At 44.9% G+C, this 15,066-nt stretch overlaps 2 protein-coding genes across 2 annotated transcripts; one reads left to right on the forward strand and one right to left on the reverse strand.

Moving 5' to 3' along the window:
- Window positions 1-4,836: 4,836 nt before the first annotated feature.
- Window positions 4,837-8,255, reverse strand: LOC119918220 (RAD52 motif-containing protein 1-like). The gene is made up of 5 exons (XM_038738851.1): window positions 8,189-8,255; window positions 7,529-7,632; window positions 7,249-7,428; window positions 5,234-5,362; window positions 4,837-5,007 (listed from the first exon to the last, which is right to left on the reverse strand). Exons 2-5 carry the CDS (start codon window positions 7,625-7,627, stop codon window positions 4,837-4,839), a joined length of 579 nt encoding a protein of 192 aa, XP_038594779.1. The 5' UTR covers window positions 7,628-7,632; window positions 8,189-8,255.
- A 1,598-nt stretch (window positions 8,256-9,853) lies between these two features.
- Window positions 9,854-14,538, forward strand: LOC119917542 (interferon a3-like). Its single transcript, XM_038737914.1, has 5 exons — window positions 9,854-10,043; window positions 12,621-12,695; window positions 12,791-12,943; window positions 13,387-13,464; window positions 14,205-14,538. Exons 1-5 carry the CDS (start codon window positions 9,924-9,926, stop codon window positions 14,313-14,315), a joined length of 537 nt encoding a protein of 178 aa, XP_038593842.1. The 5' UTR covers window positions 9,854-9,923; the 3' UTR covers window positions 14,316-14,538.
- The last annotated feature ends 528 nt before the right edge of the window (window positions 14,539-15,066 follow it).

Raw genomic sequence — 15,066 nt, forward strand, 5'->3', positions numbered from 1 at the left:
TGTGTAATACGCAGTAACGTAGGTGTGTAATACGCAGTAACGTAGGTGTGTAATAAGCAGTAACGTAGGTGTGTAATAAGCAGTAACGTAGGTGTGTAATAAGCAGTAACGTAGGTGTGTAATAAGCAGTAACGTAGGTGTGTAATAAGCAGTAACGTAGGTGTGTAATACGCAGGTGTGTAATACGCAGTAACGTAGGTGTGTAATACGCAGTAACGTAGGTGTGTAATAAGCTGTAACGCAGGTGTGTAAAACGCAGTAACGTAGGTGTGTAATACGCAGGTGTGTAAAACGCAGTAACGTAGGTGTGTAATACGCAGTAACGCAGGTGTGTAATACGCAGTAACGTGTGTAATAAGCAGTAACGCAGGTGTGTAATAAGCAGTAACGTAGGTGTGTAATACGCAGTAACGCAGGTGTGTAATAAGCAGTAACGTGTGTGTGATAAGCAGTAACGTAGGTGTGTAATACGCAGTAACGTAGGTGTGTAATACGCAGGTGTGTAAAACGCAGTAACGTAGGTGTGTAATACGCAGTAACGCAGGTGTGTAATACGCAGTAACGTGTGTAATAAGCAGTAACGTGTGTGTGATAAGCAGTAACGTAGGTGTGTAATACGCAGTAACGTAGGTGTGTAATACGCAGGTGTGTAAAACGCAGTAACGTAGGTGTGTAATACGCAGTAACGCAGGTGTGTAATACGCAGTAACGTGTGTAATAAGCAGTAACGTAGGTGTGTAATACGCAGTAACGTAGGTGTGTAATACGCAGTAACGTAGGTGTGTAATACGCAGTAACGTAGGTGTGTAATACGCAGTAACGTAGGTGTGTAATACGCAGTAACGTAGGTGTGTAATACGCAGTAACGTAGGTGTGTAATACGCAGTAACGTAGGTGTGTAATACGCAGTAACGTAGGTGTGTAATACGCAGTAACGTAGGTGTGTAATACGCAGGTGTGTAATACGCAGTAACGTAGGTGTGTAATACGCAGTAACGTAGGTGTGTAATACGCAGTAACGTAGGTGTGTAATACGCAGTAACGTAGGTGTGTAATACGCAGTAACGTAGGTGTGTAATACGCAGTAACGTAGGTGTGTAATACGCAGTAACGTAGGTGTGTAATACGCAGTAACGCAGGTTTGTAATACGCAGTAACGCAGGTGTGTAATAAGCAGTAACGCAGGTGTGTAATAAGCAGTAACGTAGGTGTGTAATACGCAGTAACGTAGGTGTGTAATAAGCAGTAACGCAGGTGTGTAATACGCAGTAACGTAGGTGTGTAATAAGCAGTAACGTAGGTGTGTAATACGCAGTAACGTAGGTGTGTAATAAGCAGTAACGTAGGTGTGTAATAAGCAGTAACGTAGGTGTGTAATACGCAGTAACGTAGGTGTGTAATACGCAGTAACGTAGGTGTGTAATACGCAGTAACGTAGGTGTGTAATACGCAGTAACGTAGGTGTGTAATACGCAGTAACGTAGGTGTGTAATACGCAGTAACGTAGGTGTGTAATACGCAGTAACGTAGGTGTGTAATAAGCAGTAACGTAGGTGTGTAATACGCAGTAACGTAGGTGTGTAATACGCAGTAACGTAGGTGTGTAATACGCAGTAACGTAGGTGTGTAATACGCAGTAACGTAGGTGTGTAATACGCAGGTGTGTAATACGCAGTAACGTAGGTGTGTAATAAGCAGTAACGTAGGTGTGTAATACGCAGTAACGTAGGTGTGTAATAAGCAGTAACGTAGGTGTGTAATACGCAGTAACGTAGGTGTGTAATAAGCAGTAACGTAGGTGTGTAATACGCAGTAACGCAGGTGTGTAATACGCAGTAACGTAGGTGTGTAATACGCAGTAACGTAGGTGTGTAATAAGCAGTAACGCAGGTGTGTAATACGCAGTAACGCAGGTGTGTAATACGCAGTAACGTAGGTGTGTAATACGCAGTAACGTAGGTGTGTAATACGCAGTAACGTAGGTGTGTAATAAGCAGTAACGTAGGTGTGTAATAAGCAGTAACGTAGGTGTGTAATAAGCAGTAACGTAGGTGTGTAATAAGCAGTAACGTAGGTGTGTAATAAGCAGTAACGCAGGTGTGTAATACGCAGTAACGTAGGTGTGTAATAAGCAGTAACGTAGGTGTGTAATAAGCTGTAACGCAGGTGTGTAAAACGCAGTAACGTAGGTGTGTAATAAGCAGTAACGTAGGTGTGTAATAAGCTGTAACGCAGGTGTGTAAAACGCAGTAACGTAGGTGTGTAATACGCAGGTGTGTAAAACGCAGTAACGTAGGTGTGTAATACGCAGTAACGCAGGTGTGTAATACGCAGTAACGTGTGTAATAAGCAGTAACGTGTGTGTGATAAGCAGTAACGTAGGTGTGTAATACGCAGTAACGTAGGTGTGTAATACGCAGTAACGTAGGTGTGTAATAAGCAGTAACGTAGGTGTGTAATACGCAGTAACGCAGGTGTGTAATACGCAGTAACGCAGGTGTGTAATAAGCAGTAACGCAGGTGTGTAATACGCAGTAACGTAGGTGTGTAATACGCAGTAACGTAGGTGTGTAATAAGCAGTAACGCAGGTGTGTAATACGCAGTAACGTAGGTGTGTAATACGCAGTAACGTAGGTGTGTAATAAGCAGTAACGTAGGTGTGTAATACGCAGTAACGTAGGTGTGTAATACGCAGTAACGTAGGTGTGTAATAAGCAGTAACGTAGGTGTGTAATACGCAGTAACGTAGGTGTGTAATACGCAGTAACGTAGGTGTGTAATAAGCAGTAACGTAGGTGTGTAATAAGCAGTAACGTAGGTGTGTAATAAGCAGTAACGCAGGTGTGTAATACGCAGGTGTGTAATACGCAGTAACGTAGGTGTGTAATACGCAGTAACGTAGGTGTGTAATACGCAGTAACGTAGGTGTGTAATAAGCAGTAACGTAGGTGTGTAATAAGCAGTAACGTAGGTGTGTAATACGCAGTAACGTAGGTGTGTAATACGCAGTAACGCAGGTGTGTAATACGCAGTAACGCAGGTGTGTAATACGCAGTAACGCAGGTGTGTAATAAGCAGTAACGCAGGTGTGTAATACGCAGTAACGTAGGTGTGTAATACGCAGTAACGTAGGTGTGTAATAAGCAGTAACGCAGGTGTGTAATACGCAGTAACGTAGGTGTGTAATACGCAGTAACGTAGGTGTGTAATAAGCAGTAACGTAGGTGTGTAATACGCAGTAACGTAGGTGTGTAATACGCAGTAACGTAGGTGTGTAATAAGCAGTAACGTAGGTGTGTAATAAGCAGTAACGTAGGTGTGTAATACGCAGTAACGTAGGTGTGTAATACGCAGTAACGTAGGTGTGTAATACGCAGGTGTGTAAAACGCAGTAACGTAGGTGTGTAATACGCAGTAACGCAGGTGTGTAATACGCAGGTGTGTAAAACGCAGTAACGTAGGTGTGTAATACGCAGTAACGCAGGTGTGTAATACGCAGGTGTGTAAAACGCAGTAACGTAGGTGTGTAATACGCAGTAACGCAGGTGTGTAATACGCAGGTGTGTAAAACGCAGTAACGTAGGTGTGTAATACGCAGTAACGTAGGTGTGTAATACGCAGTAACGTAGGTGTGTAATACGCAGTAACGTAGGTGTGTAATACGCAGTAACGTAGGTGTGTAATACGCAGTAACGCAGGTGTGTAATACGCAGTAACGTGTGTAATAAGCAGTAACGTAGGTGTGTAATACGCAGTAACGTAGGTGTGTAATACGCAGTAACGTAGGTGTGTAATACGCAGTAACGTAGGTGTGTAATAAGCAGTAACGTAGGTGTGTAATAAGCAGTAACGTGTGTGTAATACGCAGGTGTGTAATAAGCAGTAACGTAGGTGTGTAATAAGCAGTAACGTAGGTGTGTAATACGCAGTAACGTAGGTGTGTAATAAGCAGTAACGTAGGTGTGTAATACGCAGTAACGTAGGTGTGTAATACGCAGTAACGTAGGTGTGTAATACGCAGTAACGTAGGTGTGTAATACTCAGTAACGCAGGTGTGTAATACTCAGGTGTGTAAAACGCAGTAACGTAGGTGTGTAATAAGCAGTAACGTAGGTGTGTAATACTCAGTAACGTAGGTGTGTGATAAGCAGTAATGTAGGTGTGTAATACGCAGTAACGCAGGTGTGTAATACGCAGTAACGTAGGTGTGTAATACTCAGTAACGCAGGTGTGTAATACTCAGGTGTGTAAAACGCAGTAACGTAGGTGTGTAAAACGCAGTAACGCAGGTGTGTAAAACGCAGTAACGTAGGTGTGTAATACGCAGTAACGCAGGTGTGTAATACGCAGGTGTGTAAAACGCAGTAACGTAGGTGTGTAATAAGCAGTAACGTGTGTGTAATACGCAGTAACGTGTGTGTAATACGCAGTAACGTAGGTGTGTAATACGCAGTAACGTAGGTGTGTAATACGCAGTAACGTAGGTGTGTAATACGCAGTAACGTAGGTGTGTAATACGCAGTAACGTAGGTGTGTAATACGCAGTAACGTAGGTGTGTAATACGCAGTAACGTAGGTGTGTAATACGCAGTAACGTAGGTGTGTAATAAGCAGTAACGCAGGTGTGTAATACGCAGTAACGTAGGTGTGTAATAAGCAGTAACGTAGGTGTGTAATACGCAGTAACGTAGGTGTGTAATACGCAGTAACGTAGGTGTGTAATACGCAGTATGTGAAGTACATTTCCACATGTAGCCTCTGAGCCTGAACCTGGTCCCTGCTGTGACTTGAAACAGGTCTGAGCTCTGCAGGATATTTGCTCCTCTCATGTCCTTCTACACCTGCTGCTGCTCACCTGTGCAGGTGAAGCTGTCCTCCACCACCGCTGCCGCTCTGCTCGTCTGCCCGTGGTGAGGGAAGGAGAGCTGCAGCAGGCAGCCCAACCTCAGCCTCCTGACTCGGCCTCCGCCCTCCTCCTCCTCTTCTTCGTTGGTGAGCTCCTTTAGCTGAGGAGGAAGAGCACAGACAGGAGGTCACCTGGGGTGGTGGTACGCCCGTGTACGCACCAACGTGTATATACTATCAGAGGGAAGTCTCCGTTTAAACAAAGCGTTTTTGGCCGGGCTGAATCAGCTGTGGAGATTTTTATATTTCACGAAAGTTGAGAAGCTCCACAAGCGCCGGCGGATTTTTACATTTCATTACATTCATTTGATCCAAAGTGTTTCTCACTGTGATGATGTCAGAGGTCCAGCCGTTGAATCCCAGGTAGTGATTGGCCAGCTCCAGGCAGCGGGCGTGGCTCAGCGGTCTGCTGCGGTCAGACAGGAAGTGAGGAGTGTGTTTGGAGCTCAGCCTCACCTGAACACACAAACACACCGTTTACAGCTTGTACCGTTTCCTGCCTCACATGTGGCGTTACATTAAACAGGAAGTACGTTAGAGGAAACCTGGTGTGATCACAAACACACATTCACACAAGGACACAGGGGGAGGCGGGAATCGAACCACCTGTCTCAGTCTGACCTACATGTGGTCACAGGCTTTGAGCTGCAGCCTGTTCTCTGAGAGCGGCGGCCTGGTGATGCAGGTGGAGCGCTGGAGGACGAGTCTCAGACCACAATCTGCTTCTAATCTCCAACTGACGCCTCTCGTGCTGGTGAGCAGCGTGCGATGCTGGTGAGCAGCGTGCGATGCTGGTGAGCAGCGTGCATTCCCTGTGTGACAATAAGTTTCTGTCGTTTCAGCTTCTGTCAAGCGTAAGGCCGCTGTGCAAAAACAAGTCAAGGTGCAGCGTAACGTGCAGACGAAGCATCGACTGTGGCCTGCTGTCCTCTTGGGTCTCATGTGACCAGAGTGTCTCTGTGTGTCTCTGGTCACCTGAGTGTGTCTTTGTGTCCCTGTGTGTCTCTGATCAGCTGAGCGTCTCTGATCACCTGTGTGTCTCTGATCACCTGAGTGTCTCTGATCAGCTGAGTGTCTCTGATCACCTGTGTGTCTCTGATCACCTGTGTGTCCCTGTGTGTCTCTGATCAGCTGAGTGTCTCTGATCACCTGTGTGTCTCTGATCACCTGTGTGTCTCTGATCACCTGAGTGTCTCTGATCACCTGTGTGTCTCTGATCACCTGTGTGTCTCTGATCAGCTGAGTGTCTCTGATCACCTGAGTGTCTCTGATCACCTGTGTGTCTCTGTGTGTCTCTGATCACCTGAGTGTCTCTGATCACCTGAGTGTCTCTGTGTGTCTCTGATCACCTGAGTGTCTCTGTTCACCTGAGTGTCTCTGATCACCTGTGTGTCTCTGTGTGTCTCTGATCACCTGAGTGTCTCTGATCACCTGAGTGTCTCTGTGTGTCTCTGATCACCTGAGTGTCTCTGTGTGTCTCTGATCACCTGAGTGTCTCTGATCACCTGAGTGTCTCTGATCACCTGAGTGTCTCTGTGTGTCTCTGATCACCTGAGTGTCTCTGATCACCTGAGTGTCTCTGTGTGTCTCTGATCACCTGAGTGTCTCTGATCACCTGAGTGTCTCTGATCACCTGTGTGTCTCTGTGTGTCTCTGATCACCTGAGTGTCTCTGTGTGTCTCTGATCACCTGAGTGTCTCTGATCACCTGTGTGTCTCTGTGTGTCTCTGATCACCTGAGTGTCTCTGATCACCTGAGTGTCTCTGTGTGTCTCTGATCACCTGTGTGTCTCTGTGTGTCTCTGATCACCTGAGTGTCTCTGTGTGTCTCTGATCACCTGTGTGTCTCTGTGTGTCTCTGATCACCTGAGTGTCTCTGATCACCTGAGTGTCTCTGATCACCTGAGTGTCTCTGATCACCTGTGTGTCTCTGTGTGTCTCTGTGTGCCTAAACTATGATCAATATTCTAATGAGCTCTATTCTCTTTTTCAACATGACTAAGTTAACTACTGAATTATTAATGAGACGTGTTTATTTATTGTACATTTAAATATAAATCCTGTGTGTTCGTTAATACTGTGACTGCAGCTGCGTGGTCAATATTAAGCAGCATGTTTTCACTTCCTGTTTGTTCTCACCTTCACAATAAAGCGAGTTTAGCAGGAAACATGACTCCAGCTAACATAATAATCTCCGGTTACCTTCAGTTTAAAGTTTCATTTTAAACACTACACTGACCCTTGTTGTGTGAAATGACTTGTTTATCTCCTGTTCACCTGTTCAGGTGGGTCATATCACAGTGTCAGTAACAGAAGAAGCCCGTGTGCGTGAGAGGTGGTGACCTTGAGTGGAGAGCTCTGGAACAGCGAGCGTCCATCAGTCCGCCGCTGAGCCTTTGAGGCCTGAGCAGCAGAGTAGAACTTGATGAGGGCGTAGAACCCGGGCGGGTTGAGCGGCGCGTTGGGACACACCTTCAGCAGGTAGAGAGGACCGAAGGACGAGAACACGCGGTCCAAGCCGTCCTGAGGAGGAACACACACACACACCTGTTACAGTCTGAGGGGGACAGCCTCTTAAAAACAGTGATTTCTGAATGGAGTCTGGCAGCACGTTCTCGCTCACGTAGATCTGAGCTTCGGTGTTGGACGGCTGGATGTCCCACACAAACAGAGTCTTGTTGTTCTCCACAGGAACGTGGAACTCCAGGATGTCCACCTCCATCACACCTGCAGGACAGCCAAGAACAGGAAATGTCCCCTGGTCTTTACTGGTGAGCCACCTGCACCAAAACCTCCATTAAAACAACTCTAATTTAATTTAATAATCACCCTCAGCTGGGAAACACTCATTCCATAATATAAGTGTAAAAAGTTTGCTATTCAAGAGGAGCCACTAAATGTTTCGGCCTAAGAGTAACCTGTCAAAGGTCATTATTAAACATGTTGGCTTACAGTTCCCACAGTACAGCTGGAAGCGAACAAGCCAACGAAAACTCGTATTTAATCACATTAAGTTTGGTTCTGTGCTTTGTAAAGAAACGACAGACATTAATAAACAACTGATGTTACCAAGTAAAGAATGTGTCGGCGGAGCAGCGTTAAAATGGCAGATTTTTTAATGGAGTTTGGCGGGGCGTTCTCACGTAACGTTAAGTGTGTTAAAGCTACAGATTAACCACCTGCCGTGTCCGTTAACGGCCGTTAACCGTCCTGCTGTCCGTTAACCGCCCGGCTGTTCGAGCCTCCGGTTGTTAAAAAGCTCGGTAACGTTTGTTTTACTCACCGTCACTCTCTTTGTCTCCACCGCGGTTTGTTTTGAACAGTCTGTGGGTTTACCGCGCTTCCGCTTAGAGGCGGGATCTGCTGCTACAGTAACCAGTAGGGGCGCAGATGGGAGTGACGACATGTCCGTCAGGCCAATCACGGTGTCCTCACAGAAACTCATTCACTCTGTCAGTATATATATTTATTTAAGTAATTAATACAGTTTTAATACTTGTTAACCGTGTTTTGTTTGTTTTTCTTTGATTGGTGTGCATTTTATACATGATGAGATTTTTATAAATTCATCACATGATCTGTTATAAAGTGTAAATAAGCAGCTGTTAGTATCAAACTAACGGGAAAGTCAGACAGTAGTATGAGCAGTAGTATTAGTAGTATTATTAGTAGTATTATTAGTAGTAATCTACTGAGAGAACACTGAAGTTTCTTTGCTTCATATAAAATATTATCTGTGTAATATATTTCCTGTGAGTTCATTCATCAAAGCTCTGATCTGCTTGTTTTTATATTAATTAATTCTTCATGTTAGCTGAAATACAAATTAGAATTTCAACATAAAGGATTTTGTTTATCAATCATTTAACATAGAAAAGGTTCATTCATATAGAATATACTGCAGCATCTTTATACATTAATGTGTGTGTTTATAATTTATCTTTATAAACACATCATGTGTGTTTTATTTTCACAGTGTTGAATGTATTTATGATATCTCCTCGGTGTACATTTACAGTACCATTACTACAGTACTACGTAGTTATTCGTGTGTTAGTGGTTACATCATCAGTGAAGGTTTCCAGAAAGACCAGAAAGTGAAAACGAGGCTGACGTCAGCTGTCAGTCAAACAGCTGAGACGCTGCTTTCAAAATAAAAGCACAGTATTATTAACACACGGCTGGATGGTTGACAGACAATCTGACCTGAGATCTGGCTTCCTGTTGATTTAAGTCACACTCTGTTTAACGTGTGGTCAGTGAAAAACCCTGGGTCTCTGCTGTTAACTTCATAAAGAGAGAAAGGCTCTGGTTTTATTTTGTAGAGCTGTGCAGAGACTTCATGTGATCTGGTTTGGTAATGAAAGTGAAAATGGAGGGACTGCACAGCACTAAAACTTCCCAAACACAGAAAACACGCTCCATTCATAAAAAAGAGCGTGACGTCACTCACTTCTATTATTTTTATTATTTCAGTTAATCATTTAAATATGAATTTATTCAGAGCATGACGTCAGTCATTTATATAATTATTATTATTTATTCAGATATATAACTTAAACTTCTGAGGTCAGATTTAAAGAGGGAGCTTCTGCTGTTTCACATTAAACATCTCTACAGATGTAATATCTCTGCAGCTGAAACTACTTTTACATTTATTTACTTTTACTTCAGTACACTTCTGAAGTACTTTACTTCCACTTTACACTTGCACTCCACAGCACTATGTACTTTTTAATCTTACTGCACTGCGTGTACTTACATTTCAAAATAAAATGTTACAAACAAAGGATCAATATGTAAATATTAGTCATTATTATTATTGTTGTTATACGTGTGTTGGTGTGTGTGTGTGTGTGGAAAGTGAGAGTAGAAAACACTGCGGGGTTTTCTGCCTTTCACTCTGCTGTTTTCTCTTTCCTGTCTGGGATACAAGTTCAGCAGCATGTTGGAGACCAGGACACACAGCAGTCCTCTGCAGCACCGGCACAGTCTCCTTCACCGTCCTCGTCTTCATCATGCCCAGCTGGACCAGCCTGCTCTTCCTCCTCTGCCTGCTGACCTCAGCCCTCGGCTGTGATTGGCTCACACACTATGGTCATGCAAGCAACATATCTCGGACTCACGCCGAGCACATGGTGAGTCCAACAACAATGGCACAAGTTCCTGGAGCTTCCAGGGGGCCTTGAGACACTTCTTTGGGTTGTTTTAGGGGTCTTTGTGATGGTTCTGGGAGTCTTCGAGGGTGTTGTAGGGTTCTTAGAGGCTGTTTTAGGGGTCTTAGAGGGTGTTTTACGGTTCTCAGAGGCTGTTTCAGAGGTCTTAGAGGGTGTTTTGGGAGTCTTTGAAGGTGTTTTAGGGTTCTTAGAGGCTGTTTCAGGGGTCTTAGAGGGTGTTTTACGGTTCTCAGAGGCTGTTTCAGAGGTCTTAGAGGGTGTTTTGGGAGTCTTTGAAGGTGTTTTAGGGTTCTTAGAGGCTGTTTCAGGGGTCTTAGAGGGTGTTTTACGGTTCTCAGAGGCTGTTTCAGAGGTCTTAGAGGGTGTTTTGGGAGTCTTTGAAGGTGTTTTAGGGTTCTTAGAGGCTGTTTTAGGGGTCTTAGAGGGTGTTTTACGGTTCTCAGAGGCTGTTTCAGAGGTCTTAGAGGGTGTTTTAGAAGTCTTTGAAGGTCTCCTGAAGGGTGTTTTAAGTGTCATTGAGAAGGTTGCGGGAGTCTTGAAGGGTATTTTAGGGGTCTTAGAGGCTGTTTCAGGGGTCTTGAAGGATGTTTTGGAGTCTTTGAGATGGTTCCGGGAGTCTTTGAAGGTGTTTTAGGGTTCTTAGAGGCTGTTTTAGGGGTCTTAGAGGGTGTTTTACGGTTCTCAGAGGCTGTTTCAGAGGTCTTAGAGGGTGTTTTAGAAGTCTTTGAAGGTCTCCTGAAGGGTGTTTTAAGTGTCATTGAGAAGGTTGCGGGAGTCTTGAAGGGTATTTTAGGGGTCTTAGAGGCTGTTTCAGGGGTCTTGAAGGATGTTTTGGAGTCTTTGAGATGGTTCCGGGAGTCTTTGAAGGTGTTTTAGGGTTCTTAGAGGCTATTTCAGGGGTCTCCTGGAGGGATGTTTTAGGGGTCGTTGAGATGGTTCCGGGAGTCTTTGAAGGTGTTTAAGGGTTCTTAGAGGCTATTTCAGGGGTCTCCTGAAGGTGTTTTAGCAGTCTTTGAAGGTCTCCTGAAGGGTGTTTTAGGAGTCTTTGAGATGGTTCAGGGAGTCTTTGAGGGTGTTGTAGAGCTCTTAGAGGCTGTTTCAGGGGTCTCCTGAAGGGTGTTTTAAGTGTCATTGAGAAGGTTGCGGGAGTCTTGAAGGGTATTTTAGGGGTCTTAGAGGCTGTTTCAGGGGTCTTGAAGGATGTTTTGGAGTCTTTGAGATGGTTCCGGGAGTCTTTGAAGGTGTTTTAGGGTTCTTAGAGGCTGTTTCAGGGGTCTCCTGAAGGGTGTTTTGGGAGTCTTTGAAGGTGTTTTAGGGTTCTTAGAGGCTATTTCAGGGGTCTCCTGGAGGGATGTTTTAGGGGTCGTTGAGATGGTTCCGGGAGTCTTTGAAGGTGTTTAAGGGTTCTTAGAGGCTATTTCAGGGGTCTCCTGAAGGTGTTTTAGCAGTCTTTGAAGGTCTCCTGAAGGGTGTTTTAGGAGTCTTTGAGATGGTTCAGGGAGTCTTTGAGGGTGTTGTAGAGCTCTTAGAGGCTGTTTCAGGGGTCTCCTGAAGGGTGTTTTAAGTGTCATTGAGAAGGTTGCGGGAGTCTTGAAGGGTATTTTAGGGGTCTTAGAGGCTGTTTCAGGGGTCTTGAAGGATGTTTTGGAGTCTTTGAGATGGTTCCGGGAGTCTTTGAAGGTGTTTTAGGGTTCTTAGAGGCTGTTTCAGGGGTCTCCTGAAGGGTGTTTTGGGAGTCTTTGAAGGTGTTTTAGGGTTCTTAGAGGCTATTTCAGGGGTCTCCTGGAGGGATGTTTTAGGGGTCGTTGAGATGGTTCCGGGAGTCTTTGAAGGTGTTTAAGGGTTCTTAGAGGCTATTTCAGGGGTCTCCTGAAGGTGTTTTAGCAGTCTTTGAAGGTCTCCTGAAGGGTGTTTTAGGAGTCTTTGAGATGGTTCAGGGAGTCTTTGAGGGTGTTGTAGAGCTCTTAGAGGCTGTTTCAGGGGTCTCCTGAAGGGTGTTTTAAAGGTCGTTGAGATGGTTCCGGAAGTCCTGAAGGGTGTTTCAGGGGTCTCCTGGAGGGATGTTTTAGGAGTCTTTGAAGGTGTTTTAGGGTTCTTAGAGGCTGTTTCAGGGGTCTCCGTAAGGTGTTTCAGGGTTCTTAGAGGCGTTTTCAGGGGTCTCATGGAGGGATGTTTTAGGGGTCGTTGAGATGGTTCCGGGAGTCTTTGAGGGTGTTTTAGGAGTAGCACAGTGGCTGCTCACTGCTCCTAACAAGGATGGGTTAAATGCAGAGAACTATGGACTTGTAAGGTTCTGCTGACTCGTTAGTGACATCCTGTGGAGCAGTAAGGAACTGCAGCAGCAAACATGTATGGATATTTTTTACCAAGAGATAAATCATAAACTGATGTATAATAAAACTATTTAATATATCTTTACATACGCTATATTGGCGTACATGTCAGTGAGGTCGGTACAGAAGACGATTACAAACAAACGCAGAGAGAAAGTGAAGGAAACGTTTCGTGACAGGAAGTCTCTGTGTCTTCATGTTTCAGGGCGGTCAGCTGACCAAAGAGGAGTGTCCTGTTTCCTTCCCATACAAACTCTACGAACAAATAAGGACGACAAAGGTAATCTGTCTGCTCTCTCACACACTTCCACACACCTATGCCTGTCTCTGTCAGCCAATCACAAAGCTAGAATTCACACCTGTCGCTCTCTCCAGGTGGAGTCCCAGCTGGTTTTCATCAGAGACAGTCTGAAGCTAATTTTCGGTCTCTATCGGCACAACAACATCTCCTCTGTTACCTGGGACACCAAAGAGATGGAACACTTCCTGGTGTGCGTCTACAGACAGATCGAGGAACTCGACCGCTGTGTGAGTAGACGAATGTTTCGATTCCTTAAATTTACTACTCTTTAACTTTCACACTTCTGCTGCTGTCTTTTTTTTCACACATGGACCCTCCCGGCTCCCCTGGCTCTCTCGGTTCTCTCAAGACAAATCTTTGCTGACTGCTGTTATCATAGATACAGCTCATTCAGCTCAGCACTTCCTGTCCTCATGTGAGCCTTCAGCCTTCATACTTCCTTCAGCACTTGAACTGACACCATCTGCTTTAAGGACACATCCCGCTCTTCTGACCAGTTTCAGCTGATACTCCAGTGCTTACACTTTCTACTGACATGTAACCACTTCATATTTGTCAGCTGACGACTTCTTCTTCAGCTGAACTTCAGCTCCTTCCAGCAGTTTCACTGTAACTGAACTCACACGATGATACGAAAACCACAGTGTCTGACCTGTGCTTTTATCTTCAGGTGTCGACCACGATGCCAGGCGACGTCAAACTGAGAAGATACTACAGGAGACTCGCGAGACGCACTCTGCACTGCACTGTGAGTACACGTCCTGCTGTAGTACTGACTGCAGCATGTTATGTACTGGGTAAAAGTTCTAGTCCTGACTGTAGCACGGTATGTACTGGGTAAAAGTACTAGTCCTACTGGGTAAAAGTACTAGTCCTGACCGTAGCACGGTATGTACTGGGTAAAAATACTAGTCCTGACTGTAGCACGGAATGTACTGGGTAAAAATACTAGTCCTGACTGTAGCACGGTATGTACCGGGTAAAAGTACTGGTCCTGACTGTAGCACGGTATGTACTGGGTAAAAGTACTAGTCCTACTGGGTAAAAGTACTAGTCCTGACCGTAGCACGGTATGTACTGGGTAAAAATACTAGTCCTGACTGTAGCACGGAATGTACTGGGTAAAAATACTAGTCCTGACTGTAGCACGGTATGTACTGGGTAAAAGTACTAGTCCTACTGGGTATGAGTACTAGTCCTGACTGTAGCACGGTATGTACTGGGTAAAAGTACTAGTCCTACTGGGTATGAGTACTAGTCCTGACCGTAGCACGGTATGTACTGGGTAAAAGTACTAGACCTACTGGGTATGAGTACTAGTCCTGACCGTAGCACGGTATGTACCGGGTAAAAGTACTAGTCCTGACCGTAGCACGGTATGTACCGGGTAAAAGTACTAGTCCTGACTGTAGCACGGTATGTACTGGGTAAAAGTTCTAGTCCTACTGGGTAAAAGTACTAATCCTGACTGTGGTTCTGTGGTTACAGGGTGGTAGTGCTGAGTCCTGGGAGCTGATCAGGAAGGAAACTATAAACCACCTGCAACAGCTGGAACTGCTGGTGAACGCCATCGTAGCTTCAACTTCCCGCCGACACTGACACGTCTCACAGCCTCCACCATGTTTCTGTTGTCTATTTATTTATCATGTTTCTATTTATGAACAAGGTCACGTCCTCTATTTATTTATTTTAATGTCTTCTATCTATTTATTTTAATGTCTTCTATTTATTTATTTATTCATTGAACTGACATTTTTGTACCCACTGAGACTGATTTTACTTGAAAACGGTTTATAACTGAACAATAAAGACATTCCATGCATCTCTGGCTTGTGTTTGACTCGTGGCAGCATTGTGTTCCTCTGGAGTCCAGCGTTCATGACGTGGTGACCTCACGAGGCGCTGCAGCATCAGAATCAGAAATACTTACAGTTGCACACTTCGCAGAAAGGGCAAAAGGAATATTAAAGCTGCAAGCAGCGTTGGGCGGGCCCTCGCACTTGTAAGCGCGTCCGCGTGTGAGCCGGCCGAGTTGCATATTCTGGAGCTCTGCCGGTGCAGCTGTGAATTTCCTACGCGGTTATGTCGCCGCATGAAGGTGCTATATGTCACTTCCTGTGTCCCCTATGTGGAGCTACATAGCACTTGCCGCTATGAATATAAATCGGTATTGACGTGTAGATGTCTGCGGGGTGGGAGAGTTATCAAGCACGCAAAGTTTGTTTCAGATGTGAGCATGTACACTGAACAATAATGTACCCAAACAATAAAATAAATTCCTTTTATATTTCCCTGCCTTGTTGTTTATGTGTACATACAGAGGAAGAATGTGAGAACAGCACACATTTCA

This window comes from Micropterus salmoides, unplaced genomic scaffold, assembly GCF_014851395.1.
Source record: "Micropterus salmoides isolate LMB-PRFRI ecotype aquatic unplaced genomic scaffold, ASM1485139v1 Ms_hic_scaffold_10, whole genome shotgun sequence".
NCBI lineage: Eukaryota > Metazoa > Chordata > Actinopteri > Centrarchiformes > Centrarchidae > Micropterus > Micropterus salmoides.

What these genes read in the sequence shown, in the direction of transcription:
- LOC119917542 (XM_038737914.1), top strand. Translation starts at nt 9,924, where the DNA reads ATGCCCAGCTGGACCAGCCTGCTCTTCCTCCTCTGCCTGCTGACCTCA. An exon ending in GGACTCACGCCGAGCACATG is followed by an intron (nt 10,044 to 12,620) that starts GTGAGTCCAACA and finishes TTCATGTTTCAG; the next exon opens with GGCGGTCAGCTGACCAAAGA. An exon ending in TCGAGGAACTCGACCGCTGT is followed by an intron (nt 12,944 to 13,386) that starts GTGAGTAGACGA and finishes TTTTATCTTCAG; the next exon opens with GTGTCGACCACGATGCCAGG.
- LOC119918220 (XM_038738851.1), bottom strand. Translation starts at nt 7,627, where the DNA reads ATGGAGGTGGACATCCTGGAGTTCCACGTTCCTGTGGAGAACAACAAG. An exon ending in ACACCGAAGCTCAGATCTAC is followed by an intron (nt 7,429 to 7,528) that starts GTGAGCGAGAAC and finishes GTTCCTCCTCAG; the next exon opens with GACGGCTTGGACCGCGTGTT. An exon ending in GGACCTCTGACATCATCACA is followed by an intron (nt 5,008 to 5,233) that starts GTGAGAAACACT and finishes CTTCCTCCTCAG; the next exon opens with CTAAAGGAGCTCACCAACGA.